A 26,508-nucleotide genomic window follows, 5' to 3' on the forward strand; every position below is an offset into this window, starting at 1 on the left:
CAATCAAATACCTTAAGATACAAACACAACGCCAAAAAAAAAACAAAAACAAAAAAAATATGAGAAAAAAACTATGTTTAAATTCAATTAAAGTTTAAATTCAAAACCTGAAATGGTGTTGAAACCAATGGATATTAAGCAACTTCGATACAGCTATAAACTGTAGAGCAACGTAACTTTTATGCAGCGATGTGTCCATGTTTATTATTTGGATTCTCTAAATATGCTTTTTTGTTTGGAGATATGAGCTGCTGACTGCTGGCTGCTAGAAAAGAAAAATCTTCAATGCTTGGGTCTGGCACAGTAATTGTATGCGGTCTATTTATAGAGCCCTGTGCTCTTCACTCGAGAGCATGCCCATCTCTCTTGGCCCACATCTCTTTCAGTCAGTCAGTCGGAAACGTGTCTGCATGCACATGCATTGCGCTTGGGTTCATAATTTCTAATAGAAAATCCATAAATCTATAATTGAAGTGTTTACTACGTTCCACTTCCTTTAGCATCAACTGCAAAATGACTTCGTGCAATGTCTGCCAGGCAGAGACCAAGAACAAATGCTCCAATTGCAATCAGGTCGCCTACTGTTGCGTGCAGCATCAAAAGCAGGACTGGAAATCGCACAAATCCAACTGCCATCCATTTAAGGTAGCTTCATTTGCCACAAATCTATTTCCATTGCCAGCTATAGACAAATTCTAACCTCAAAAAAATCGGAACTATTTGTAGATAGCGCACAACGAGCTGCTGGGTCGCCATTTGGTGGCCACACGTAACATCAAGCCCTATGAGATTGTCTTGAAGGAGGCGCCCCTGATGCGTGGACCGGCACAAATCTCGGCACCCGTTTGCATGGGCTGCCTGAACTGCATCGAGGCCAGCGATCACATCACCTGCGACAAGTGCGGCTGGCCATTGTGTGGCCCGGAGTGCCAGGCGTTGGACGAGCACAAAGCCGAATGCCAGCTGACACAGGCGCGTGGCCAGAAAGTAAATGTACAGGAGTTCAATGGACCGCATCCGTTGTACACCTGCGTTAGCACGGTCAGGTGTTTGCTAATCAGCGAGACGAATCCGGCAAACGCAGAGAAATTTAAGCAGCTGGAATCATTGGAGCAAACACGTCGTGGCTCCAATCAATGGAAGGCGGATCTGGCCAGTATTGGACAGTTCATACCCAAGTAAATATATATATATATATATATATATATATATATATATATATATATATATATATATATATATATATATATATATATATATATATATATATATATTTCTTTTATTTACATAACTTTTCCCTTCACAGATTCTTTCGCACCCAGAAATTCAGCGAGGAGGAGATCATGCGAGCTGTGGGCGCTTTGCAGATCAATGGACACGAGGTGCCCACATCGGATCCGCCACACGTGGCCGTCTTCTACACGGCCTCCTTTACGGAAAACTCCTGCGTGCCTAATCTGGCCAAGAGCTTCAATAAGAATGGCCACTGCATGCTCTGGGCACCAAAGGCGATCAAAAAGGGTGCAAATCTTAGTATTTGCTACTCCGATGCTGTTTGGGGCACAGCTGATCGTCAGCGCCATCTGATGCAGACCAAGCTCTTCAAGTGTGCCTGCGAACGCTGCGTGGACGTCACCGAACTGGGCACCAACTACAGCGCCCTCAAGTGCGAGGATCGCAAGTGTACGGGCCTGCTCCTGCCTAGCAAGGCGGACGACTGGCATGGCTGCTGGCGGTATGAATAGCAAACCATTCAAATAGATCCTGTTTCGGACCACCCTTGACTATGCTAACTTTATTCGCTTTCAGCTGTCGCGACTGCCAGAAGCAAGTTCAGCGAAAATATGTGGATGGGATTTTGGAGCGCGCGGGCAAAGATGTTCAAAGTATGGAAAAAACAGCAGAGAATGGCTTCAAGTATGATTTTTTCAACTAAAATACAATAATCAATAATTTATGTTCTAATTCTAATTCTACTTCTTTAGATACTTGAAGCACTATGAGAAATGGTTGCCCCCACAGCATTATCACCTAAGCGAGGTGAAAATTCAGCAGGTGCAGCTTATTGCCAAGGATCAAAAAGAGCTAATGGTCATATCCGATGAGCAACTGCAACTGAAACTCAAATATGCTAAAGAGTTGATTGAACTCTATGAGATCTTGGCGCCATGTAAGTTAGCGTATACTTAATATAAGTAGCGTATACTTAATATATTTATTTTACAGGTGAAGTGCGTATGCTGGGCACCCTTTGCTTTGAGCTGCATTCAGCAATTGCTGAACACACGCGACGCGTGTCACTCCTGTCGAACCTCTCTCCCAAGGAAATGTTGGAGGAATCTCTGCTCTATGTGGAAAAATGCGTTAATTATTTGCAGTACGAATCGGATATATTTGTGGAAGGTCATATTTTAAAGCAGGCGAAAATCAATCGTGACGCTTTGCGCATGGTCATTAGAATATCTTAATCAGGCTTCCTTGACATTTTTATTGATTATTGTGCAGAAAATAAAAAAGCAAACAAATAGACGCGCCCTCAATAAGCATGACTTTTATAGCAGCTAGTTTTTTGTTGCTCTGTTCATAGCAGTCAGCTAGCTGACTTGTAACATATTTTCTGTAGTGTTGCCAACTTGATACTCGAACAGTGTTGTAAAGGCTTTTCGTACCCTGACTGTTATGTTTGAAAATCAAACATTCAGCACTTAAAGTGCGCAGGCTCGTTTCTTATATTTACACTTACATTGCTGTTTCGTTTGTATCTAGCAAAGGAGATTTCAAAGTCAAATATATCCTTGAGCTGTACGCCGTGCGGCAACGGTGGTGTATAACAGTAAGAAAGGATTTGCAAGCAAAACAAGTAGCGCAAAAATTAATTGCATTTTTATAAACGCTATAAGGGCTTGTGCAAAGTTAACATTAATAATATTCCCTATTTTGATAAAAAAAATAAATTAAAGAATTTAAAACTGGAAATCCTACTAGTAACCACAGTTTGTGTCGATTTACAACTACAGTTTTTATAAGGTAAGTCGATTATAATTAAGTCACATTACGCAATTCCTTTGTGACATATGGACAGAGCGGCTACTATTCTTCTGTACCCTTATATATACATTAAGACAATATACATAGACTCCTGTGTTTGGCTATTTACCTTGCTTGTTATTGGCATATGCCGTTACCGTAGCATATTAACTGCGTAATTCGTGTCGAAACTGGGCGTCTGCGTGAACCAACATACATACAAACATTTGAACATGGACGCCAACATAATACATACCTAATATTGTACACGCCATAATAAAACATTATTGAATTCTAATCTAATAATCGTGCCATCTCATGCATAAACAACTCTTCCAATGACCATCAAGTGCATAGTAAATAAATAAGCTACTCGTGGCATCCTATCAGCCCCTGGATATGCCACTCAACAACGAAAGTGTTCCAATCAAAAAAATAAAAACAAAAGAAAACCACAGTTAATTTCTACAATACCTATATATGTATGTGTACAAATATATATAATGTATGTGTGTTCGATAGTTATAAATTATTTTCATATCAAAAATCATAATCACAAAGCGTGGACGCTGGGCATTAATATTTTTTTTTATTTCTGCTGATCGTCAACAAAGGGTCTAAAAATAGCATACAACGTCGCGCTATACAGTTCATTCCGGTTAAATGCAAACGAATATAATAAAATTTAATGTCTCATTGCTGCATAATTTTTAGCATGTAAATCAAATGCAAGCCAAATCAAGTGGGGCGACTAGTTGTTAAAAGCAAGTGGACTACATTTTTAAGGAGGGCTGGCGCCAGCCGAATGCATTGTCAATCATTGTTTTTATTTATTATGAAAATTGAATGGAGAATTCCATTTTCAATTAAAGTTGTGACCGGCTCAACAACAATGATAAATAAATAAATAAATTAGCATTTGACGAAACGCTCCATGCGCTGATCTCGTTGGCAATTGACATATCTACTCTGCCATTGGCATTATTTCTTTTATTAAACATGAAAGTTAATTGAAAACATAAATTGAGCTAAATTAATGGATAAATGTGTGCGTAACTGTGAAAGAGCCATAAATTCATTTCGCAATGTCGCATTTTATGGGACTTTCGCTCTTTTTCGACTTGATCTGCATGTATGCATACATTTTCATTTATTTATAAATACATACATATCTATGTACAAGGAGATTCATTCTCAAAGTGCGGCTGCTATAAAATTCATTATGTTTACATTTTAAGTGTTGCGTAAATGCTTACAGCCAAAAACTGACCTCATCGCCATGAGACTGACAAATGATTTCAGAGATTTTTATTATCAGGATGCAAAGATATTAATACTTGAATTTATGTATATACACATACATATTCACATATATACTATGTATGTATGGCAAGTGTGGCAACAAAGAACAAAGGTTGTTTTACGCACAAAAGAAGATGTTTGTATGCAAGTGTGTGCGTGTGTATATGTGTATTATTGCGCTTTCTATCTCCGCATTCTGTTTTTAGACCAGCATTTCTATAGCTTGCAAAGTAGCGTTCGCCCAACGCCCGAATGCGCTTTTATCCAAGCTAAGCGTAGTTTGAGGGTGAGACTGAGAACCAAAACAAGTACCAACCGAGAGCGAGCTAAAGCGACAGAGCGATTGAGAGACAGAGTGAGAGAGAGCGCAACAAAGTGTGTGAGAGCGAGCAGTTTGCCGGCTGATGTATTTTGCACGCGTCGAGTGCGTGATAATCACGCAGAACTCACATGTTTGCTGGCTGTTGTAGCTGCTCTTTTTGTTGATGTTGTTGTTTTGGTAGTGCTGGTGTTGACCCTCATTTCCATTCAAACATCGCTCTTACTCGCTTTAACAAACAAAAAGGCGCATATACATATTTCTATACGTTTGCATGAGTGCTGTGGCTTTTATGTATATGCGTGTGAATATGGCTGTGTGAGTGTGTGCATAATCGATGCATTTGTGTATATACAAAGTTGTTTATTTGTTTTTGATTTGAAAAAATAATAAATAAAATATTACTTATTGTAAACAAAACTTATCAATGGGTCGGGTTCTATCTCAATAGCTTTCTTACTACGTAATGCCCCACACAGCGAGTGGGAACGTGACTAATTCGGCGTTTGATTTCTTTATTTCACCGTTTGCATACATATATTTTAAAATTTATTAGAATATTTAAAAATATAAAAGTCGAGGACCCCCTTGACAACAAGTCCACGCGACGCAGTTGTATTTATATTTGTTTTGGTTATAAATCTGTTCAGATAAATATGTATTAGAATATAGTATACATTCGTTTGTTTTTATTTTTCACTTTGATTTTGTTTACGGATTGCGTCGAGTTGTTTTGCTCAGAAGTCTTAATTCGATTTACAGACATATGTACACACATAGATATATACACAAACGAATGAAAACAAAAGATAAACAAAAAAACTGGATGCTATACACTGACAAAAATTAATGTATTACAAATATAAACAGCTGATATTTCACTGACTATATTTGTATTTTGCTAAATTTGTTTTTCATTAGTTTTACATTCTGTGTAAGCATATTTAAAAATACATTAAAAGTTCACCTATCGAAGCATCCATAGCAAATAAAATTGTGATATGTATCTCAGTGTACACGCTCAGTGCATGCACTGCGTGCATGTGCAGAAGTTGTAGACATGTGAGAGTGTGAGTACGGTGTACGTGAACGTGTGGATATGTGTAACTGTATGTGTATAGCTTTTGGATTTTTCAACTCATTCCACCACTGTTGACACCGTCGCCGTCGCTGCGGCCGTTGCTGCTGCCGGCTTCATTTGCTTTTTAGAGCGCGCATCGTCTCAGTAAAATTTCAGTTGTTCTTTGGAAGTGCGCTCGATAAGTCCAGTACTGGAAAGAGTGGTCGCAATTAAAAAAGAAAAATCTCTGTGTATCGCAGTGTAAACAGTGTTTGAAGAGAATCTAAATAAAAAGTTAAAGTTTACGGTTTATTAAAGACAAATATAAACAACACTAAAGCTAAGCTAATATAATAATAAATATGCCGGTCGACATTTGCAGCCAGCAGCAGCATACAAATATGATAAGCTCCCTAAGGTAAAACCCATATCATGTTATTTTATAGACTTTTCAATTGCTGCCATAAAAATAAAGTTTTTAACCGATTTCCTTAATCAGAGTGAACAAAAATTGATTTTGATGAGCTGATTGCCAATTAATGTTACAAATCTATATTAAATATTTATGATACGCGTTCATCCAGTTGTTTAACCTAACGGGCTAAGGTGCAAACACTTAAATCATTTTGTCAAACGAATTAATCAATATCAATAATAAATATTGTCACGCCAAATGGCTAATAAATAAAACATAACGAAATTACTGTATAAATAGATTATCTTTCTATTGCATATTTATATATATTTGTATATTAGCACACCTGTACAGTTGACCTTTTACATACACACCTGAGAAACGTGTCCACTTAGCAATAGCACAAAAAAAAACTGTTGTTTTCTTACATTAAAATCAATTTGTTGTTGGCATTGAAATCAAGATTATTTCATATAGGAAACTAAAGATAAGTTGTTTACATACGTAATTAAATATCATGATCTGCGCATTTCCGTCTATTACATAAGGACTTATTACCTCATGTCGCTCTCCAAACAATCTCCCAAAATCGTTTTTACTTCGGTTTGTTTGTTGTGTAATGAAAAGCAATGAGTTTTCATTGCAAAACGGCCTTGTTCCAAAACGATAAAGCGTTTGTGTTTAAATACAGAAAAAAAACAATCTGATAAAAAATTTGTCATAATACATATGGCATTCTGATGCTAGCTTATAATATTATTTTATTTAGAAAACAAATTTCAAATTAAAATTATTATATTAATTTTTTTTTATTTTATTGTTATATATATATATATATTTTCTTTAATTTCTCTTTTATATTATACATTTGTGAATATTTTATTTTTGTCTAAATTTATATATTTCAAATCTATAAATTAAACTTAAAAATATTTTTTTTTTTTTTTGATTTTAATGATATTTATACTGACAGCTCGCAATGTTGCTATATATTTTTCTGATCTTGCTACGACCTCTATATACTTGCATTGAATAATATGTATAATTTGCCATGAGCTGTTGCTCTTAGTAATAATTATTCAACAGAAATATTGTGTATATAAAATAAATCCAATTTTTCTGTTCTGTTTTGCAGCGGAACAACTGATACCTCTTTGTCGCTTAACGCACTCTCCTTGACGTCTGCTCTGCCGCCGACAGATCCCGATCATCATCCACAATACAACATGAACAAATTGTGTCGCCAAGTGTCAATTGAATCGCCCGGACCGGGTGTCAAGAATTGTGTTTTTAATTTCTTTGTGCCCATCGAGGATACGCCGGCACATGGCGCCCGCATCAAGATTGTATGCGCCGGCGCCTGCTATCGGCGCCGCGATCGCGCCAATTCGATAACCAGCGTATCGTCTGTCTCGTCGGAGCTGAGCGATTATTGCCCGTCAGTGACGTCGATGTCATCACCGGCTCATCAGGGCATACGTGAGGGCTCATTCTTTCCGGGCTTTGAGGTGGCGGGAGTCATTGAATCGCTGGGTTCAGAGATCACAGAGGCCAACAACTGTGGCCTGCGCATCGGACAGCGTGTTATTGTCTATCCGTTCGATGAGACTCCCGCCGGCTATGCAGAACTCCTGGTGGTGCCCGATCTGAAGTACATTGTCCCGATACCGGATAGTATGCCCATGGAGGAGGCAGCGATGCTGCCTACTGGCGCATTGCTGGCCATGCATGCTGTATTCAAAGCAGAAGCCGTTGTAACGGATATCCTGAACCAACGCGCCGCAACGGATCCCAATAAGAAGTGCAAGATTTTGATAGTCGGTACTGGTGGCTTGGCCCTATGGGCAGTACGCATTGCAACCTATCATTTCGCATCGACTGGTGCACACAACGTGGACATCACAGTAGCTAGTCTAAGGGACGAGGGCTTCCGTCTAGCTACAGAGATCAAAAAGTGAGCATATGAATACTTTTAGCCAAGTCTCTATACTAATTAAAACATTTCCTTATCTGCAGTGTCAGCGTAGTGCAGTGGAACGAGTGTCTGTATGAGCCACAGCTGATTGAGCGCACCAAGGATGTGTGCGGCGGTGCTGTGGATGTAGTCATTGACTTTGGCACAACTTCCAGAAGTCTACATCGCTCCATGCACTGCCTGTCCAAGGGCGGCGTTGTGCTCATCAGCGAGGAGGTGGCCGAAAAGCTGTTACCAAAGTTCTCTAGGTTATCGAATGAGTATCAGCAGGAGATAATACCAATATCAAATGGTACCGTGGAGCAGCTCGCTGAACTAGTGGAGCTGGTGGCTAACAAAAAGATCGAGCCGCCACCATACTCCGTGTTCCCATGCGAGCAGGCCGCCGAGGTTATACAGAAGCTGATCAATTCCGAAATACCCGGACGCGCTATTCTACGCTTCCACGATATTGAATAGATCTTAAAATCTATCAAAGCATTAACTCATCGTAACTTAAAATAATATCTCTGTTAGTTTTACTCACAAACACCCACACAAACACACACTCACACACACCCACGACATTTGCCGTAAATTAGCGCTGCAAACACACACCTTTAAATATGTGCTTAATATTCGTAGCAAGAATTCTGTTCTTGTAATAGTTTGAGTCAGTTGTTTGGATAAGTTTTCAATCGTTTTGAAAGCCACCAGTGATTTTTCATTAATTTTTTTAAATTATTATTTATTAAGCATTTTTAGTATTATATTTTGTATGTATATATGGATTGTGATTGATTTTAATTTAAGCAACAACAATTTAACGACTTGATTTGCATTTTGTAGTTAACGTCGTTTTATGCTTCAATGTTGATTTATTTGATTGGACTTTACAAATCACATGCCATTTAAATAGAAGCAAAGTAATAAAAAAAAAAAATTCAGAATAAATGTTATATAAAATATTTAAAAAAAAATACAAAAAAAAGTGAAAAAATTGTTATGCATGCAATGCAAAAATGTTTGATTCGATTTGCTTGATATTTGTACTCATTACGTACCCAAGAAAAAATTGACATTATATTCAACTACCATTAACCATAAATAAAAGCGTACGCATACCAATATACCAATCTACAAGCCTCTCTTCCGCTGCTCTCCATTACCAAGTCGCCTACTTCTTGGCATGCTTAATCTTTAAATGATGATAAAGTCCAGAGTGCTGACGAAATTTAGCATCACATTCCGAGCACTTGTAGTTTTTCCCCTGCTGATGACGTAGCTTGTGGCGGGTCAGTTCTTGAGAGCGCCGGAATGTCTTATCGCATGTGATACAGACAAAGTCTCGCTGCTGTGAATGGGAACGCATATGGTCATTTAAGTGGGTCAATCGAGCATAACGCTTGGGGCACTTGCTGCATAGGTAAAGACGCAATTTATCGTGTGCTACGCGTAAATGATTCTGAAGCTGACAGCGCTCCTTGAATATTTTTCCACATTTATCACACATTGAACCTTCTTTCTTAGCCTTTAAACCACCTTTATTCAATTTCTTGCAAGGCCTCAGCTGTTTTAATGTGTCTACCGGCTCTAGAATAGTTTCACTAATTGGACTTTTCAGATTTTCCTCAAAATATAGCTCTTGTATTATCTCATCTTCTTCCAATTGCATTGTTTCAGTCTTTAATTTTAAGAATAGCCATGTTAAATATTTAAAAAAGTTTTATTCTATTTTGTTACCTCAGTGTTGGAAAGTTTTAAAGGCAAATCTTCATGTAAGTTAGAATTTTGTCTTGAGGCTGGCTTAAGTATTTCTTCATCTTCTTCATACGAATGTTTTTGCGCCAAATGTTTTTGAAATTGATGTGTGGTATAAAACAAGCTGTCGCACATAAAGCATTTTATGGCTACTTCATTGTATGGCTCTTTTGACAAAAAGAAACCGCAAGTCCACAAATCCTTCATTGCTGCTTCCAATAAGCTCTCCTTTAGGATGATTCATTAATTATTCAGTGTTGAGCGAACTCAATACCAGGGCTACACTCTTCACAATACATTAATCGATACATCGTGCTTAAAGTATCGGTATAGCTAACGATCGTTCGATTAGAATTTGTTTTTGCGCCAAAATGAATGCGCAGCGCGGCAATCTGCTGATTTTATTGTTGTAAAAAAAAGAGACTAAGTAGAGCGCAACCCATTTTTTAAATAGCTGACAACGAATATTTGCTTGACTACATATACAAATCGTGATGGTTAATAACGAAAATGCAAACATCGCTGCTCAGCAGGTCATTTGGATCGGCAGCCACGAGCAAAACACATGCGTCAAAGGTCTGGAGCACAAAAATGTATACTTTTACCAAAAGTGCGTGTACGGCCCATTAACATTATCAGTGGGTGATTACATATTGGTGGCCAACGCAGATTCAGCCGAACCCGACACAGTAGACGGCTGCGACATCGCTAAGATCCTACATCTATACGAACTTCGGGAAATGACCCACAAAGAATCCTGTCGAGCTATAGTACAGTGGTACTCCCGCCCGCAGGCCATACCGCATAAGTTCTTCGATGCGGACAATTTGGCAATAGACTTTGAAGTTGAGATTATTGAGGAGCATCGCTATTACGACAACGACGTGGCATTGGGCTGCATCCTACGTAAGTGTCTAGTGCTTGAAGGGACTTCCAAACAGACTGCCCAGCAGATTATTAGTAAATACAAAATACCAGCCAAGTGTCCCATGTTTGTATCTCGCTATAAGTTTCTAAAGGTAAAGAACACATATCGACTTATACCGCTTGAAATTCAGCTCGATGGAGCGGAATCGGCGCGCAAAAGGCGCTCTGTCCGAGAACCTGCCTCCGCTTCAGCGCGCAAGTCCATTTCACGCAGACGCGTCTCCACAGCGGCAGAGAGTCAAACACCTGTAGAATTCGTCGATGTCAACTATTACAACTGCGAGAACAAAGTGTCACCCATTAAAATTGTGGGTGGCCGCAGTGTGGTGCGTCTATCTGAAAAGAAAAAGAGCGGAGCACCAACTGCAGCTGAGCCAGAGATCAATGCCAACTATTTAATGGCCTCTCCATTGACTGAAAAAAATCAAAAAGTTGCGACACCCAAATCACGTGCCTCGGCAGCACGTCGCAACTTGAACTTGAGCTTGGACAAAGGAGCCGACACCACAGCCGATTCGGACTGCTTGAACTATTCAATTGTGCAGCAAACGCCAGATCCCAAGACACCTTCAAATGATATGAAAATCAAGTTGCGTGTCTCCGAGCGCAGAAAATCGGTTCGTCTCGAATCTCTGGATGATGATCGTGATCCTCTAGATGTCAACTATACGCCCAGCAGCAAGTCGGGACGCAAGCGTTTGGGTGTCACCAACGGCGATATTTATCATACGCCTACCAAGAAGTCCAAGGAACTGCTGGAGCCTGTGGGCACAGAGGTGACGCCCTCCACGCGTCGCAAAAGCATTTTAAAATCGGCAACTACACGCTTGGGTAAATAGCTATCTACTTTACGTAATCATAATATTAAAGTTATCATTTATTGGCAGCCGAGGGAACGCCGAGGCGCAGCATTCACTTGTCCAACATTGTGGAGCAGCGCATCTTTAATGACAACGAGATTATTTCGACACCCAAACGCACTCGCTCAAAACTCACAGACGAAGTGGTGGATGCAGACTACACACCTAAGAAATCAATCCAAAAGACGCCCACACGGGCACGAAGATCGAGCACCACCAAACAGCCATCGGTAACAAAGCAGAAAGAGCAAGCTCCCTTGACGCCCTCGCAGAAGCTCAAAAAGATACGCTCAGGCGAGTTGAGTCCCAGCATGGTGCAGCGCGAACAGCCTGTGGATGATCGTCGCAAATCACAGTTGCAGCTGGCGCGTGAACAGCTCCACGTTTCGGTGGTGCCCAAGAGTTTACCGTGTCGCGAAAAGGAGTTTGACAACATCTATAGTTTTCTTGAAGGCAAGATACAGGATCAGTGTGGTGGCTGTATGTACGTCTCAGGTGTGCCAGGTACAGGCAAGACGGCAACTGTCACTGGCGTAATTCGCACGCTGCAGCATCTGGTCGAAAAGGATGAGCTGCCCGCCTTTGACTTTTTGGAGATTAACGGCATGCGCCTGACCGAGCCACGGCAAGCGTATGTGCAGATCTACAAGCAGTTGACGGGCAAAACCGTTTCTTGGGAACATGCACACACGTTGCTGGAGAAGCGTTTCACTACGCCGGCGCCGCGTCGTGTGACGACTGTGCTGCTGGTGGATGAACTAGACATACTGTGCAATCGACGGCAAGATGTTGTCTACAATCTGCTAGACTGGCCAACCAAATCTGCGGCCCGGTTGGTCGTAGTCACCATAGCCAATACAATGGATCTGCCCGAGCGTTTGCTAATGGGTAAGCAGAATCTTGCTTTCCATATCCATTCCAAGCAGTAACTAATTTCTGTGTAATTTCTTAGGCAAGGTTACATCGCGTTTGGGCCTCACACGTCTCACCTTCCAGCCCTATACACACAAACAGCTGCAGGAGATTGTGACGGCGCGTTTGGCTGGCTCTGAGGCTTTCAAAGGAGAGGCAGTGCAACTGGTGGCCCGAAAGGTAGCCGCTGTGTCTGGTGATGCACGACGGGCACTCGACATTTGCCGACGCGCAACGGAAATTGCTGATACAGCTGACGCACAGCCGGGTGGAATCAAGTGCGTGACCATGCTACACGTGCAGCAGGCGCTGGCCGAGATGATAGCCAGTGCTAAAGTGCAGGCCATCAAAAATTGTTCGCGTCTGGAGCAAATCTTTCTGCAGGCTGTTGCAGCTGAGGTCACACGGACTGGTGTTGAGGAAACAACATTTATGGGAGTTTACACACAGATCGAAACGATTGCGGCGTTTATGGGCGTGACACTTCCAGCACCAGGACGTGCACTGCATCTATGCTCAAAGCTGGGTGCCGAGCGATTGATAATCTCTGAGCACTCCCGACATGATTTGTACCAAAAGATTTTGCTGAATGTGAGCGCCGATGATATACATTACGCGTTGCGTGTGGAAGCCAATTAGGGATAGATTTTTAAAGCTTTTAAATTATTATTTTAATTAAGCGTCATGTTTAAACAATTTAAAGTACAAACTCGTTGATAGGAATACCAAATAGAATACCAATACAGTATAACAGTCGTACAGCACTTTGGGTGAAAAGACGGAATAGATAAAGAGATGGTAGCGGAAAACTAACATCAGACAGAGGTAAAAAGCAACTGGTAACAATACGAGCGCCGCATACAATGGCACCACCAGCGTATCGACTGCCCTCGCATACGGCGGCTGCAGCTGAATAATGCCAACACTCCGGAGATCCGCGCGCAGGGTGTGGACAATCAGGTAGAGGAAGGAATGTATTTCGGCACTGTAGGTGTTCAGCGTGACGAAGAAGGCAACTATGCTCGGATTATAGCTCGTCTGACCCATGTAGCCGGGATTTAAATCAATTGTCGACAGGCTATTCGAGTTGCCCTGATAAAAGTAAAACATCCTGGCCACCACAATGGTCATGATTATTTTGTACACATGCACCACGCGCACGGAGAACTTCCGAGCCGTGGAGCCATAAGCATCGCATAGTTTGTATGTCTCGTCCAGTGTGATGAGCAGCGTGGGCAACAGCACAACATTTTGTACCTTATACAGCAGTGCGACTAAGATCAGCGAACAGGTCATATTCGTTTGCAGCAGCTTCAGCAGATTGCTTTTGGGGCGCTCGTCCAGCAAGCTCTGTCCGCTGTTCTGTTGTGGCAGTGCCGTTCGATAGCCAAGCACGAATACGAGAGCTACGCAGCACCAGAATAGCACCAGCACGGGCAATAAGATGCGAGATCTGCAATAATGAGAGAGAGTTAATACGCTATCAATTCTAATATATCCATAACTTACACCATATGCGAAGGCAGCTCCACGAACTTCACTTGACCATTCAAGCCACGGAAACAGTAGACTAGTAGGAAGGCAATGCCGTTGAATACGGTCTGCGGTGTGTTCGTGAACTTGCGCAGGCGTGCCCAAAACAGAATTAAGGAAAATAACATCAGTGTGCTCTTGATGGCCGACAATCTATGTAGATATCGCATCAGCATGAGCAACAGCAGCACCACAAAGATCTTGCGCTGCTGCCAAAGGCATGCCGAGGCAATTTTGTGCAAATGTCGTCCATCCAGTTCCACATTCGCTTTGGTAATGCGGCGACGGAGTGTCTTAAAAGCAGTCAGCAGAAGCAGTGTGTTGCCCAGATAATACCAAGTTTTGTATTCAAATTCAATGAACGACGAGGAGCCCAGCGTAAAAATGCGTATAGCGAAGCATAACAGCAGAGGGGTCGGCAATGGAATTGATAGTTTCAAGCGTCGCGCGTAGAGAGGTGGCAAGGCAATTTTGATCAGAGCTTGGATCACATCAATACTTAGATAAATGGAGGCGACAATAGGCAACAGCAAGAGTAAACTATATAGCAAGGAGCTAGTCAGCACTATATCCAGCAGATGGCAGGCAACATTCAGAAGAGTTCCAATTACCAGAGAGAGCAGCAGCTGAGCTACATTAAAGCTATGCAAACGTAGTTTCTCCGAGGCAAGATCCAGAAACAAAACGCTTAACAAAAGGTGCAATGTGCTCTACAGTTGAAGGAAAAATAGAAACAGTTAAATTAAATATGAAGCTTCAACAGGATTATTATTCTTTACGTACGGCTGTTGTGAGTGTCAGTCCCACGGCTATAAATCCATAATCAAATTTCACTAGCGACTCGGACAGCTGCGCGGAAATCTCACGGGCCACGCGCAAATAGTTAAGCTTCGCATTTTGGTAGTGCACATTGCTAGCTCCGGTGCCATCTCCGACCCGCAGCGGCGTAAGCAATTGTTTGTGCAGCAGCGTGGCATTCTGATACCAATGATAGTAGTCTACAAATGACTATAATTAGCAGCTGGTTGACGATCCTCTATTACTAAACGTACCACTACGCCGGACTCTGTCGTGCCCAAATTTGACGCGTGCCCTATTCAGCAGATGATGTGCATTGTAGAAGTAGGCGTACATTTGTTCCTCCAGCGTTAATGATTGCAGCATCTCTGGTATCAAACAGCCTATAGACATGGTTGGTATTTCAACAGATAACAGGACCGCCAGCGTGGGTGTCAAATCAATTTGATTGTAGCGCTTGGTGCTAGAACTAAGATACATACAATTAGCATGGTAATACACTATAGTAAGTTCACTTACGTATATTTGCTACAGTTCTTGCTATACAAATATAGTGGAACTGAGGTTTCAGCGGGCGTATTGCCGCCGTGGCCCCCGCCATCAGCCATGCCATGATCACCGGTCAACATCAGCAAATAGTTATCCATATGCTATGAATATAACGTATAATTATTTCCATACATTTAAGAAGACGCGAGTAGCTATATTGCGATATAATCAGCATTCGATTAAGCTCTTAAAGCTCCAGAGAAATAATCCTAAAGCAGCTGAGCTGAACTTACCTTATGATTCAATATCTTTTTTACCGCATCATCCATTTCCTTGAGTTTGATCTTAATCCTTGGACTTTCATTGCCCTCAACATGGCCAATGTGATCCAGGCCTAGATAGTGTAAGATTAGGAGCTTCCAATCCGTTTTCTCCAGCTCCTCCGCCAGAGCATTTGTCACACTTTGGTCGCCCTCATAGAAATCATTGACGAAAAACGAATCATTGTTGGCTACTTTACGTGTGAATTCACTTGGAAAGAGATGCACCCAAGTGTGATCACCGATAAAAGAGACAACGGCTTCGCGCCGTTTTAGGCGATGAAGCAAAGAGTCGTCCAACTGCTCAGTGTGACCTACATTGAGCGCAATGTCTATAAAATTCGACAATGTGCCGGTTGTGATGCTCTTTAGTCGTGGCATTGTCACAGTCGGTATGTCAACGTGCAGGGAGAGCTTAAGGCACGCCCTCTCATAAACTGCTGGCATAGTGTTCTCAGAGGGGAAATCATTGCGAAAAGCGTCTATTAAGAATAGTATAAACGACTGGTAGTTGGGAGGCGGTGGATTCAGTCTGCAATTGATTGTTGAAGTGAGCATATGTGGCATTAAAAAAGCATACACTGACATAACATAGCAACTGATAATCAACTTACTTTTCACCATGCAGTGTTGTTGGCCGGTCAATCGGTATAGACTGCTCGTTTTCTGCGACGGAGTATGAGGCCGGAAAGAAGCCTATTAAAAAGAGCACCGCGCCACATAGAAACAGTGTTAGCATATAGAATGTGTATGCAAGGCGACTTCTGTGTTCCTCCATTGCAATTTGTTTCGTTTAACCATTCCCAAGAGCTAGCTCCAGTACGGCGGCCTAACATGTAAACAAATACTGATAAACACAATAGAGTTGCCAGATGTTCTGCTATTTTTGGCAGCTTGTACGAATCTATAAAAACTAGTTCCAGACCGCAAATTTATCTTAAGAAACTGGATTAATAATATATTTTTCTTAAGTTAACAATATCTGCGTTAGCGTAAAAAAAGAATAAAAATAAATAAAAGTATTAATTTATTTAAATTATTTTTATAACATTTCACTTATGATAATTTTTAAAGCAGCTGATTTGACGGAATAAAATCGGAACTGGTAAAACTATCTGGCAGCTCTACAAGACGGCTGATTGCATTGCATTTTGCTATATGGTTTATTTTGTTTCTTTCAAACTAAAATGGAAACTTGTGGCGTTATTATGAGTAGAGCCGGTGATTTTGAAAATTTTCTGATGCGTTGCTCATATTGCACAATAGACATGGAGATAGACAAGTGGCAGGAATTCGTGCTCCACTTTCGGCATACGCACGGTTGGAAAGCGACGGATAACTCAGATTGTTTGCATATAGAACAAATAGCTGTAAATGAAGACAGTGAGGAAGAAAAGCTAGGGATCATACCCATCGAAGAGCCAACTGTTGCAGAGACGGATATGTCGAGACCCTGTTCAACACTGTCGGATGCAAGTTTCAGTGAAAATAGTTCAGCAAAAAGTGGATCCATAGCACCAACTAAAGATGAGGATATACATATGTCTAGTTCGAATTCGTCTACAGACAAGGTAAGTAAATTCGTTGCTGACTGTTGAATATTTACTTATGTGACGTATATTTCAGTTTAATCCATCATTTTTTCGAAGAGATCCACGCACACTGAAGTTTATTGAGTCCTATAAGAATCAGCCATGCCTTTGGAATCCTGGCTGTAGTGAATATAAGGATCACATTGCATGTAAAGCAGCCTATCAGCAGCTCATAATGGAGCTAGATGCTCAGATATCTGTTGTCTTCACAGAGCATTCATTGAAGGCAGCGATTAAAAAGTTGCATCTACAGTATAATATGGTCGAAAAGCGTGTTATGAACGGCAACCAAAAACCAAGTTCTGTGGCCTTTAATCATTATACAAGCTGCAGTTTTCTGAAAGCTAGTCAATATCAAATGCATGCCTTTAAAAGTTCAATAATTCAGGTGGTATTCTATGCTATACTTTACTATAAACTTTGAATGGTTTATTTTAAACTCTTGCTTGCAGTTAAACTTTTGTAAACGCAACAAGCTCACCACGGACTTTATACAGCTATATGCCAACTTTCCCCAGCTTTACGACTGCAAGCACAAGGATTTCTCAAGCATTAGTTCTCGTAAGCTGGCATATGAAGCAATGGCAGCTAAGACTATAGTGCCACATTATGTTATTAACTGCGATGATGTCTACCTCGCCATACAGTGCCTCCGCCAATGGTACTACAAGAGTACGAAGCATGCAATTAAAACGACTAACGAATCGGAACTTTTTTATTTGAAAGCCTGTGCCTTTTTGCCACCTAAGATGTTCAAGCAAAAGCTAATTTGTGAATACTGCCAGCAGGAAACTTCTTCGGATCATGTGCTTCAAGCGCACCTGTGGAAGGTACATAATATCGGGGAGCTGCCCTTCAAATGTACATCATGCGATCGAAGTTTTGTAGGGCGTGCTGAGCTATCGACTCATGTGCAACGCTTTCATATTGGAAAGACACACAAGTGCAACTATTGCGAGCGCACTTTCTCTGTTAACTCAGACCTTCGCCTGCACATACGCACCCACACCGGAAATAATATACTTTGTGAGTTGTGTGGCAAGGCGTTTAGATTAAGATCTCAACTTAAGTTGCATGTCACTGCCATTCATACAAAGATAAGAGCATTTAAGTGCACCATGTGCCCGAAGGACTTTCTAAAAAAGGTTGATTTGTCGGACCACATTAAGAGCCATTTAAATATCCGGGATAAGATTTGCACAACATGTGGCAAAGGATTTACTAGTTGCCATTCACTCATTAGACATAGGCAAATACACTCGGAAATTAAAAAGTTTGCTTGTAAACTATGTGAAGCTAGGTTTTCACAATTTGTCGGTCTCAACTCACACATGAAACGTACGCATAATATTGTCCGCAATAATGCACAAAAATTAGTAGAGACTGTAGTTCCAGAAACGACTAATTAAATAACTACTCTTTTTCTATAAATAAACTCAAATAGCTTAAAATCAGTAAAAATTAATTTATTTATTTGAAATAAATCGGTGTAAATAAAAAAGGCGCCTTTATTATCGATAAGTTCAGAAGTCGATTTCTTTCTTTTTCAGCCTTGCACAGCACTAGTCCGAAATCAGCAGTGCTTAACATATTCAACTATGTGCAAATACATCATTTCGTCTTTGTTTTTTTAGAGCCGTTAAAATGGAAATATGTGGCAGCATATTAACAAATAGCACCAACACAATATTCAAATTAAAGTGTATTTATTGCTCCATCGAAAGCGATCTGGAGAATTGGCAAAAGTTTGTTCACCATACACGCAGCGCCCACCCGTTCGATGATGTCGATGAAGAAGGCGGCGCTCAAAGCGAAAATGAAATGGAAGAGCCCTACGAGGCTTACGAAGACAACGACAGCATCGTGGACATAAAAGAGGAGAATGACACATGGCAGCAAGATGATGAAGAGTTTTATGTAAGCAATTTGCAAGCATTTTTGTTGTTTGATTTACTTTTAAACTTATTCCGTGAATAGGAAACCGACGAAATATTCAAACATGAGTTAGACCCACAATCGCCCACAGACACAGATCCCCCCAAGTCTAGTATTCATATTATTAGTGTCGAATCCAATCAAGAAAGCAAAGACACAGAAACTTATGGAGATGAATCCGAAAGTCAAGAACTGGAAGAAATACAAGTAAGTAAATGCAAATAATTCGTTTTCAATGGAATCATAAACTTACGTTAAAAAATACTAGAAAAAGGAGGAAGAGGAGACTTCAAATAACAGCGACAACTATGAAGACGATGAATATATCGAAGGCGATTCCACAGACTCTGATGACGAATCTGAAGAAAATAAGCCCAAACGTAGCAGAACTAATCCCATGTCTCTAAAACGCAAGGTATACACATACATAAATAATACAAGTATACAGATAATTGTAATTAGCAATTTTTAATTGCAGTTAAAAATATCCTTCACTCGTCAAAATCCGCGTGTGACGTACTTTATCGAGGTATTCAAAAAACATCCATGCTTGTGGAACCCGAACGATAAATTTTTCAAACTGGAGAAAGCCCAAATTGAAGCTTATTCTGACATAATTGAAGCAATGGATAAAAAAGTGAACGTGCTCTTCAATGAAATGGAATTAAAGAAATCTATACAGCAATTGTTTAAACAATACGCAGCGGCAAGGCAAAAGGAGTACGAGACCCAATTGACAGGAGTAGCTGCACGTTACCTTCGCAAATGTAAATTTCTCTCGATCAGCAATTGTTCTGGGGAGAGTGAAGACGACGATGAGACCAAGTCAGATGTAATACAAGTGAGTAGGAAATGTAAACTCGCTTACATAGCTCTAATTGATTTTATACTATATTTTAGCTAAATTTCAAGGAGATCAATGATATGACAACGACGTTTATCGAAACTTATGCTAACTTTCCGGTGCTATATGACAGTTCCCTGCCGGATTTCAAGTCGGTGGATGCTCGAACCGAGGCGTATATCAAGATAGCTCAACTGTTGGCGCCAGAGATGCGTGTTAATGAAACGGAAGTTTATATGGCCGTATTGCGACTACGTAAATGGACATATATGACCCTGCGGCGAGTAAAGTCAAAGGAATTGCGGCGTGCTTGTACGAAATCAGAACTTCATTATCTGCAATTGTGTAGCTTTCTGCCGCCCAAGTCGGAAAGCTTCGTCATTAACTGTGAATATTGTGATAAACGGTTTTTCATTGACTACAGTCTACGTGCCCATATGGTCAAGGTACACGATATGGGCGAGCTTCCATATCTCTGCTCCCAGTGCCCACGTCGCTTCGAGAAGGCACACGACATGGAGCGACACAAGTTGCGACAGCATTGTGAAAAGCTGCTCAAGTGCGAATACTGTGATAGCACATTTTCATTGAAAACCGATCTAACGGTGCACACACGTGTTCATACGGGCGAAAAGCCGTATGTGTGCGAGCGGTGTGGCAAATCCTTTAGGTTGAAACTATTGCTCGACTATCATATTAACGGGGTTCATCTGAATCTACGGCCATATAAATGCGATATATGTCATAATACATATCGTAAGAGAGTCCAGTTGAAAAATCATATGAAAGCTCATTTGAATATTAAGGATAAGAAATGTGAAGAATGTGGTGCAGCGTTCACCTGCCCAACTAGCTTGTCTCGGCACCGCAGGACATGCCATAATATTAAAAAAATATAAAAATAATATTAATTTCCACTTCTCATTACATGTTTAGCATAAGTATATATTGTTAATACATAAATAAATGAAAAGCGGGAAATTTCGCGGAGGCTAAGGATTTTAATTGTAGTGCTGTTTTGCAACACTGGTCACCAGCTGATAATTTTATCGATACTTTTTTGATAAGATCTAGCCGGCACAAATAATTGTTTGTCCGAGTAAAAAATGCACAATAAATAAAGCATTACAATGGATACACAAATTTTAGACGCCGTAAATGATTTTCTGGTAAGAATAAATGAAATGCAATTGATGTGTGACTTATTTGCTGCGCTTTTCATACAGAAAGTGGACTCCATAGATGAAGCGTTTGTGAGCGTCATTGTGTTCAAGTCCGAGGATGACAAAGCTACAAATTTTACGAATAGTTTGAGTAAGTACGATATAAATATGTTGAAGCGTATATTCAATATGTATTTATTACAGTTACCGCATTCGGCAATGTTGAGAACCAGGAACAGGTGTTGCGCGGGTATTTACTGCGGGCCGCGGAAGCACCTAGCTACCATATGCAGGTGCTGATGGGAGCGCTGCCCAAATTGGTGGATGCACATCTTATTACAGCAAGGTGGGTCAGTTATAAGCAATTTTTAAACCAATAATAACCTAAATTCATCAATAGAATGCTATGCGATAAGGTGCTGTCCTGCGAGAAACTGGACTATGAGCGTAAAACCTTTTGGATCGAGAGCTTTCGGTTGATTAAGAAAGTTATTTCACATGTGGACTACAAGGGTGTGCGGGAAATCATGAAGGCCTGCAGGGACAAGGCCCAATGGTTTCCATTGAATGTCAACGTCACTTATCTACCTCAATTACTTGCTGTGGAGGAGATAATACGCTTCATATTCGATCGTAACAATTGCTTGCTGCCTGCTTACTTCATAGCCAATGAAATAATGCGTCCATTTCCGTATCACTGGAAACTAAACAAGCTGATGACTGATTTTGTTGAAGAATTTCGTGCGACAGCTCAAATGGTATCGATCATTGGCCATGCAAATATGTTGCCCATTGTGGAACATTTTGGTTATGCAGATCACTTGATGAACTCTTGGCGACTGGATCACAATACCTTGAAATTTAACTTTAAGGGCAGTTTGCCATATGAACCCGAACTGCTGGAGGACCAGACGCCTCTCTTGCGCTATGTGTTAGAGCAGCCATATTCACGTGAAATGGTTTCAGTCATGTTGAATTTGCAGAAGCATCAGAAGCAACGCTACAATGCGCTCGAGGAGCAACTGGTCAATCTAATAATACATGCCATGGAAATGACAGAAACGAATGATGCCACTGCAGGCAGCGGCTTCAATGCGACCGACGAACAGATCTCACACAACGAGTGGGTGTGGTTGCATCTCTCCTCACAACTGATTTACTTTGTACTCTTTCAGTTTGTCAGCTTTATGCACATTGTGCTGGCTCTGCATGAGAAAGTAAGAAATGTGATCTTGAAACGTTGTTCAATATTTATATATTTGTTTTCTTTATACAGCTGTCCAAGCTAGAGTTGCGGAAGGGTCGGGATCAGCTGATGTGGATCCTGCTGCAGTTCATCTCCGGTAGCATACAAAAGAATCCTGTGAGTGGAGAAAATAAGCTATTAAAAATTCTTTATTCATTCATGATATTTATTTCCTGCAGATCACAAACTTTTTACCTGTCTTTAGACTGTTTGATCTGCTTTATCCCGAGCAGGAGCCACTTAAACTGCCAGACTACAACAAGTCTTCCCTGGTGCGCCACATGGCGCCTATCTGCATCTGGATACATCTAATGAAAAAAGCTCGTGTGGAGAATATGAACATCACACGGCCTTTGCCGATTGCGCTTAAAAATCATCAAGAGTGAGTTTCGGTCTTTCCTTGCATGGATAGTTTTTAAAATAACTCTTTTTTAGTTTCTTGCAGCATCTAGTTGCGCCAAATAACATGATGAATGTCACATTGGGCAATGATTTTCGCATCATACTTATCTGCAATGCATATTCAACTAACCAGGATTATTTTGCGCGACACATGAACGTTCTGCTGGATGCAATGAACGGCAATGCAAAGTCCGCGAATGGCACACCGATACCGGCGGTTACTTACTCTGTTTCAGTACTTGACAGTTTGACGGTGCACAGCAAAATGTCGCTAATTCACAGTTTTGTGACGCAAATGCTGAAGCAGGCGCAGAGCAAGACCCTGGTGCCAGCGCCTGCACTCATTGAAACTTATGCCAGATTGTTGGTTTACACTGAAATTGAATCGCTAGGCATCAAGGGTTTTCTAAGTAAGTTGGTTAACAGACATACGTATTTGAAGATCTATGTTAGATACTATATATTATATTATTCTAACAGCTCAATTGCTGCCCAGTGTATTCAAGAATCATGCCTGGGCCATGCTGCATACGCTCATGGAAATGTTTTCCTATCGCCTGCATCATGTGCCCACACATTATCGTGTCCAATTGCTCTCCCTACTCTACTCGCTCTCCTCCGTGCCGCAGACCAATAAAATGCAATTGAATCTTTGGTAAGTTTGCAAGTTAAAAAGTATTCTGTCATATTAACTTCTATTCCCGCAGCTTTGAATCTACAGCATTGCGTTTAATTACCAGCATTGGCTCCGCCGAGTTTCAGTCGCAGTTTTCACGCTATTTGAATGACAAGTCACCTGGATGCGTGGCATCCAATGAAAGTGAGGAGCTGAATCGTATACTCATCTTGACGTTGGCACGTTCCATGCACGTCCATGGTGGCGGTGATGAATTGGCTGGCTGGTGCAAGGATTTTCTATCCAACATTATGCAACACACGCCTCATTCATGGCCAGTGCAGTCGCTAGCATGCTTCCCACCCGCACTGAACGAGTATTTCACAGTGAACCATCATCCAGCCGATAACAAGCAGCAGCTGAAAAAGTCCGTTGAGGAAGAGTATCGTAATTGGACATCCATGTCCAATGAAAACGACATCATTGCTCACTTCATCAGGCCCAATACAAATCCTTTGTTTTTGTGTTTGCTTTTTAAAATCATCTGGGAAACGGAGAGCATCAGTCCCGTGGCATACAAGTAAGACACTGTTAGCTTTGCCTCCTCTAAAGATTCCTTTCACTGTTGTACTTTTTCTATTTGCCTATTTAGAATTTTGGAAGGCATCAGCGCACGCGCCTTGTCCACACATTTGCGCAAGTTCTGCGATTATTTAGTGGCTGAAGTGGCCAGCTCCTCTGATGGTCGCGACTTTATACACAAATGTGTGGATACCATAAACAATATGATTTGGAAATTTAATGTGGTTACGATAGATCGGCTTGTGCTCTGCCTGGCTCTGCGCACACATGAGGGCAACGAGGCTCAGGTCTGTTTAATCATAATTCAACTTTTATTGTTGAAAGCTTCAGAATTGCGCAATCGCGTGCAAGAATTCTGCAAGGACAATAATCCTGATCACTGGAAGCAAAGCAATTGGTAAATGAATCTCTTTTAAGCTTCATTTAACTTGAATTTAATTTTTATTTTATTTTGCTATCAGGCATGAGAAGCATCTTCAATTTCACCAGAACTATCCCGAGAAATTTGCACCAGATGAGAGTGCATCACAAATCCCACTGCCCGTTTACTTTAGCAATGTGTGTCTGCGTTTTCTGCCAGTGCTCGATGTGGTGGTACATCGCTTCATAGAGCTAACCATCCCGAACGTGCACCAGATTCTAGGCATTATATTAGATCACTTGAGCATACTCTATAAATTTCATGGTAAGCATTCACATATATGGTATGATTAAAATTAGATTCTGTTTAACAGACAAATTAATCAACTTTGTCATAAGATCGTCCATTCAGTTTCATTTGCTTTACATCAACATAATGTTTTCTTTTAGATCGTCCTATTACCTATCTGTATAATACATTGCACTATTATGAGCGTATTTTGCGTGACCGTCTGCCTCTCAAGAAGAAGCTGGTAAGCTGCTTTTTAATGTCTAGTGAAAAGTAATATTATAATTAGTTTCTTCCAACAGGTGAGCACCATTACAAGTGCTTTCAGCGAGATACGTCCAGCTAATTGGAGTGTGAGCGAGCCATATAAGGTATATCTGCAAAGTCAAGATCCATTATGGACGCCTGAACTTAGCTACTACATGAATCTCATCAGACGACTGGCTGACAGTGAGTTAAAGAAAGTACTTGAACTACTTGCTCATTAATCCACATTTCTTCCACTCAGCTATCAGCGGTAAAAACGTCTTCTACACCACTGATTGGCGTTTCAATGAGTTTCCCAATGCACCCACACATGCGCTCTATGTGACCTGCGTAGAGTTGCTTGGCCTGCCCCTGGCGCCTTCTGTGGTTGCGGGCAATATAATAGATGTGATTGTCAATGGCTATGCGGTGATACCCCAAAAGGAAATACACAGTTATATTAATGCGGTCGGCATTGTGCTGGCTGCTTTGCCAGAGCCTTACTGGAGTGGGATTTACGATCGGCTGCAGGATATGCTAAACACACCGAACATGCTTAACTGGACATATCGATTCAATGCCTTTGAGTTGTTCAACTTTAAGACTGTGCGTGAGGCCATGCTGGAGAAGAGTTATGCTGTCGTCTTGGCAGTTGCGCATGCAGTGTTCCATCATATCGGTGCCTTTAAGCTGGCAGCCATGACCCGATATATCAAGGAGAAGCTGAAGCCCTGTGTGCGCACAGAACATCAGTTGCTATATCTATGCCATGTCTTTGGACCCTTCCTGCAGCGCATCGAGCAGGAGAAACCGAATGCTGTGGCGGGCATAGCTATATTCCTCTATGAAATGCTGGAAAATGTGGACAAGCAACATGGACCTAAGCCCTTGGAGTATATGGATCAGATTTGTGATTTTCTGTAAGCAATTTATGAGCTTATTTATGTGAAGTATAAATGATTATAATTCTTATTTCTTTTTATTAGATATCACATTAAGTACATTCATGTCGGCAATATCATCAAAAACGAATCGGAGGCTATTATCAAGAGGTTGCGACCGCAGCTGCAGATGCGGCTGCGTTTCATAACTCATCTAAATCTGGAAGATATACATACAGAGAAAATGTGAGACTTTTATGCTAATTAATAGTATTTATTGATTATTTATTATAATTTTCTAGTGCTGAGGCCAATGCAAATGCAAACACAAATACGACTCAGTCGCCTTTGCACACAGTACAGCAGCAGCAGCAGCAACAGCAACCACAGCAACAGCAGCAGCAGCAACAACAACAGCAACAACAGCAACAGCAACAACAAACACAACAACAGCAACCACAACAACAACCACAAGCACCACCAGTAGCTGCTACAACCACCAGCTTGCCGCTCGGCAGCGGCGGCAATCCTCAGCAACAAATGTACTTACAACACATGCAGCAGCAACAGCAACAGCATATGCAAAACATGGGCATGCGTCACAACTAGATAAAGACAACAACAGCAACACTAACAATAACAAATAATCTTAGTTTAGCTCTATATATTTGTTTA

At 41.0% G+C, this 26,508-nt stretch overlaps 8 protein-coding genes across 9 annotated transcripts; 6 read left to right on the plus strand and 2 right to left on the minus strand.

Annotated features, from left to right (window-relative positions):
- The first annotated feature begins 401 nt into the window (after window positions 1-401).
- LOC111595627 lies at window positions 402-2,472 on the plus strand. Its single transcript, XM_023309437.2, has 6 exons — window positions 402-645; window positions 727-1,178; window positions 1,307-1,735; window positions 1,810-1,917; window positions 1,986-2,170; window positions 2,227-2,472. Exons 1-6 carry the CDS (start codon window positions 514-516, stop codon window positions 2,466-2,468), a joined length of 1,548 nt encoding a protein of 515 aa, XP_023165205.1. The 5' UTR covers window positions 402-513; the 3' UTR covers window positions 2,469-2,472.
- A 366-nt stretch (window positions 2,473-2,838) lies between these two features.
- On the plus strand, window positions 2,839-8,812 carry LOC111595612 (quinone oxidoreductase). Of its 2 annotated transcripts, none has more exons than XM_023309417.2 (3): window positions 2,839-3,027; window positions 7,259-8,077; window positions 8,140-8,812. In XM_023309417.2, exons 2-3 carry the CDS (start codon window positions 7,350-7,352, stop codon window positions 8,555-8,557), a joined length of 1,146 nt encoding a protein of 381 aa, XP_023165185.2. In that variant the 5' UTR covers window positions 2,839-3,027; window positions 7,259-7,349; the 3' UTR covers window positions 8,558-8,812. The 2 variants fall into 2 exon arrangements, with proteins under 2 accessions (XP_023165185.2, XP_030081302.1); XM_030225442.1 differs by lacking the exon at window positions 2,839-3,027 and adding an exon at window positions 6,038-6,126.
- A 242-nt stretch (window positions 8,813-9,054) lies between these two features.
- Window positions 9,055-10,106, minus strand: LOC111595615 (oocyte zinc finger protein XlCOF28-like). The gene is made up of 2 exons (XM_023309421.2): window positions 9,821-10,106; window positions 9,055-9,761 (listed from the first exon to the last, which is right to left on the minus strand). The coding sequence occupies exons 1-2, from the start codon at window positions 10,043-10,045 to the stop codon at window positions 9,255-9,257; spliced, it is 732 nt and encodes a 243-aa protein (XP_023165189.1). The 5' UTR covers window positions 10,046-10,106; the 3' UTR covers window positions 9,055-9,254.
- Window positions 10,107-10,183: 77 nt separating this feature from the next.
- Window positions 10,184-13,285, plus strand: LOC111595614 (origin recognition complex subunit 1). The gene is made up of 3 exons (XM_023309419.2): window positions 10,184-11,596; window positions 11,653-12,513; window positions 12,578-13,285. The coding sequence occupies exons 1-3, from the start codon at window positions 10,333-10,335 to the stop codon at window positions 13,174-13,176; spliced, it is 2,724 nt and encodes a 907-aa protein (XP_023165187.2). The 5' UTR covers window positions 10,184-10,332; the 3' UTR covers window positions 13,177-13,285.
- On the minus strand, window positions 13,195-16,561 carry LOC111595613 (GPI ethanolamine phosphate transferase 2). Its single transcript, XM_023309418.2, has 7 exons — window positions 16,292-16,561; window positions 15,651-16,209; window positions 15,388-15,518; window positions 15,123-15,337; window positions 14,854-15,068; window positions 14,047-14,780; window positions 13,195-13,990 (listed from the first exon to the last, which is right to left on the minus strand). The coding sequence occupies exons 1-7, from the start codon at window positions 16,453-16,455 to the stop codon at window positions 13,213-13,215; spliced, it is 2,796 nt and encodes a 931-aa protein (XP_023165186.1). The 5' UTR covers window positions 16,456-16,561; the 3' UTR covers window positions 13,195-13,212.
- A 243-nt stretch (window positions 16,562-16,804) lies between these two features.
- Window positions 16,805-18,704, plus strand: LOC111595626 (zinc finger protein 585A). Its single transcript, XM_023309436.2, has 3 exons — window positions 16,805-17,248; window positions 17,304-17,657; window positions 17,722-18,704. Exons 1-3 carry the CDS (start codon window positions 16,865-16,867, stop codon window positions 18,676-18,678), a joined length of 1,695 nt encoding a protein of 564 aa, XP_023165204.2. The 5' UTR covers window positions 16,805-16,864; the 3' UTR covers window positions 18,679-18,704.
- A 117-nt stretch (window positions 18,705-18,821) lies between these two features.
- On the plus strand, window positions 18,822-21,040 carry LOC111595616 (zinc finger protein 567). The gene is made up of 5 exons (XM_023309422.2): window positions 18,822-19,186; window positions 19,247-19,411; window positions 19,473-19,619; window positions 19,683-20,045; window positions 20,105-21,040. The coding sequence occupies exons 1-5, from the start codon at window positions 18,914-18,916 to the stop codon at window positions 20,945-20,947; spliced, it is 1,791 nt and encodes a 596-aa protein (XP_023165190.1). The 5' UTR covers window positions 18,822-18,913; the 3' UTR covers window positions 20,948-21,040.
- Window positions 21,041-21,096: 56 nt separating this feature from the next.
- On the plus strand, window positions 21,097-26,504 carry LOC111595629 (mediator of RNA polymerase II transcription subunit 23). The gene is made up of 16 exons (XM_023309439.2): window positions 21,097-21,217; window positions 21,275-21,362; window positions 21,416-21,557; window positions 21,612-22,428; window positions 22,488-22,574; window positions 22,637-22,839; window positions 22,893-23,269; window positions 23,340-23,514; window positions 23,567-24,055; window positions 24,128-24,454; window positions 24,519-24,742; window positions 24,868-24,950; window positions 25,009-25,156; window positions 25,215-25,872; window positions 25,939-26,079; window positions 26,136-26,504. The coding sequence occupies exons 1-16, from the start codon at window positions 21,179-21,181 to the stop codon at window positions 26,440-26,442; spliced, it is 4,305 nt and encodes a 1,434-aa protein (XP_023165207.2). The 5' UTR covers window positions 21,097-21,178; the 3' UTR covers window positions 26,443-26,504.
- Window positions 26,505-26,508: the final 4 nt, after the last annotated feature.

This window comes from Drosophila hydei, unplaced genomic scaffold (genome assembly GCF_003285905.1).
Source record: "Drosophila hydei strain 15085-1641.00,03,60 unplaced genomic scaffold, DhydRS2 tig00008134-arrow-pilon, whole genome shotgun sequence".
NCBI classification, from domain to species: Eukaryota; Metazoa; Arthropoda; class Insecta; order Diptera; family Drosophilidae; genus Drosophila; species Drosophila hydei.

Coding starts and splice junctions, on each gene's coding strand:
- LOC111595627 (XM_023309437.2), top strand. CDS start 514: ATGACTTCGTGCAATGTCTGCCAGGCAGAGACCAAGAACAAATGCTCC. Junction 646..726: donor CCAACTGCCATCCATTTAAG/GTAGCTTCATTT, acceptor AACTATTTGTAG/ATAGCGCACAACGAGCTGCT. Junction 1,736..1,809: donor GACTGGCATGGCTGCTGGCG/GTATGAATAGCA, acceptor ATTCGCTTTCAG/CTGTCGCGACTGCCAGAAGC.
- LOC111595612 (XM_030225442.1), top strand. CDS start 6,071: ATGCCGGTCGACATTTGCAGCCAGCAGCAGCATACAAATATGATAAGC. Junction 6,127..7,258: donor AATATGATAAGCTCCCTAAG/GTAAAACCCATA, acceptor TCTGTTTTGCAG/CGGAACAACTGATACCTCTT. Junction 8,078..8,139: donor CTAGCTACAGAGATCAAAAA/GTGAGCATATGA, acceptor CCTTATCTGCAG/TGTCAGCGTAGTGCAGTGGA.
- LOC111595615 (XM_023309421.2), bottom strand. CDS start 10,045: ATGAAGGATTTGTGGACTTGCGGTTTCTTTTTGTCAAAAGAGCCATAC. Junction 9,762..9,820: donor TAAAACTTTCCAACACTGAG/GTAACAAAATAG, acceptor TTAAAATTAAAG/ACTGAAACAATGCAATTGGA.
- LOC111595614 (XM_023309419.2), top strand. CDS start 10,333: ATGGTTAATAACGAAAATGCAAACATCGCTGCTCAGCAGGTCATTTGG. Junction 11,597..11,652: donor ATCGGCAACTACACGCTTGG/GTAAATAGCTAT, acceptor ATTTATTGGCAG/CCGAGGGAACGCCGAGGCGC. Junction 12,514..12,577: donor GCCCGAGCGTTTGCTAATGG/GTAAGCAGAATC, acceptor GTAATTTCTTAG/GCAAGGTTACATCGCGTTTG.
- LOC111595613 (XM_023309418.2), bottom strand. CDS start 16,455: ATGGAGGAACACAGAAGTCGCCTTGCATACACATTCTATATGCTAACA. Junction 16,210..16,291: donor ACAACACTGCATGGTGAAAA/GTAAGTTGATTA, acceptor AATCAATTGCAG/ACTGAATCCACCGCCTCCCA. Junction 14,781..14,853: donor GACTGACACTCACAACAGCC/GTACGTAAAGAA, acceptor CTTCAACTGTAG/AGCACATTGCACCTTTTGTT.
- LOC111595626 (XM_023309436.2), top strand. CDS start 16,865: ATGGAAACTTGTGGCGTTATTATGAGTAGAGCCGGTGATTTTGAAAAT. Junction 17,249..17,303: donor CGAATTCGTCTACAGACAAG/GTAAGTAAATTC, acceptor CGTATATTTCAG/TTTAATCCATCATTTTTTCG. Junction 17,658..17,721: donor TTAAAAGTTCAATAATTCAG/GTGGTATTCTAT, acceptor TCTTGCTTGCAG/TTAAACTTTTGTAAACGCAA.
- LOC111595616 (XM_023309422.2), top strand. CDS start 18,914: ATGGAAATATGTGGCAGCATATTAACAAATAGCACCAACACAATATTC. Junction 19,187..19,246: donor AAGATGATGAAGAGTTTTAT/GTAAGCAATTTG, acceptor TTCCGTGAATAG/GAAACCGACGAAATATTCAA. Junction 20,046..20,104: donor CCAAGTCAGATGTAATACAA/GTGAGTAGGAAA, acceptor ACTATATTTTAG/CTAAATTTCAAGGAGATCAA.
- LOC111595629 (XM_023309439.2), top strand. CDS start 21,179: ATGGATACACAAATTTTAGACGCCGTAAATGATTTTCTG. Junction 21,363..21,415: donor AAATTTTACGAATAGTTTGA/GTAAGTACGATA, acceptor TATTTATTACAG/TTACCGCATTCGGCAATGTT. Junction 24,056..24,127: donor ATCAGTCCCGTGGCATACAA/GTAAGACACTGT, acceptor TTGCCTATTTAG/AATTTTGGAAGGCATCAGCG.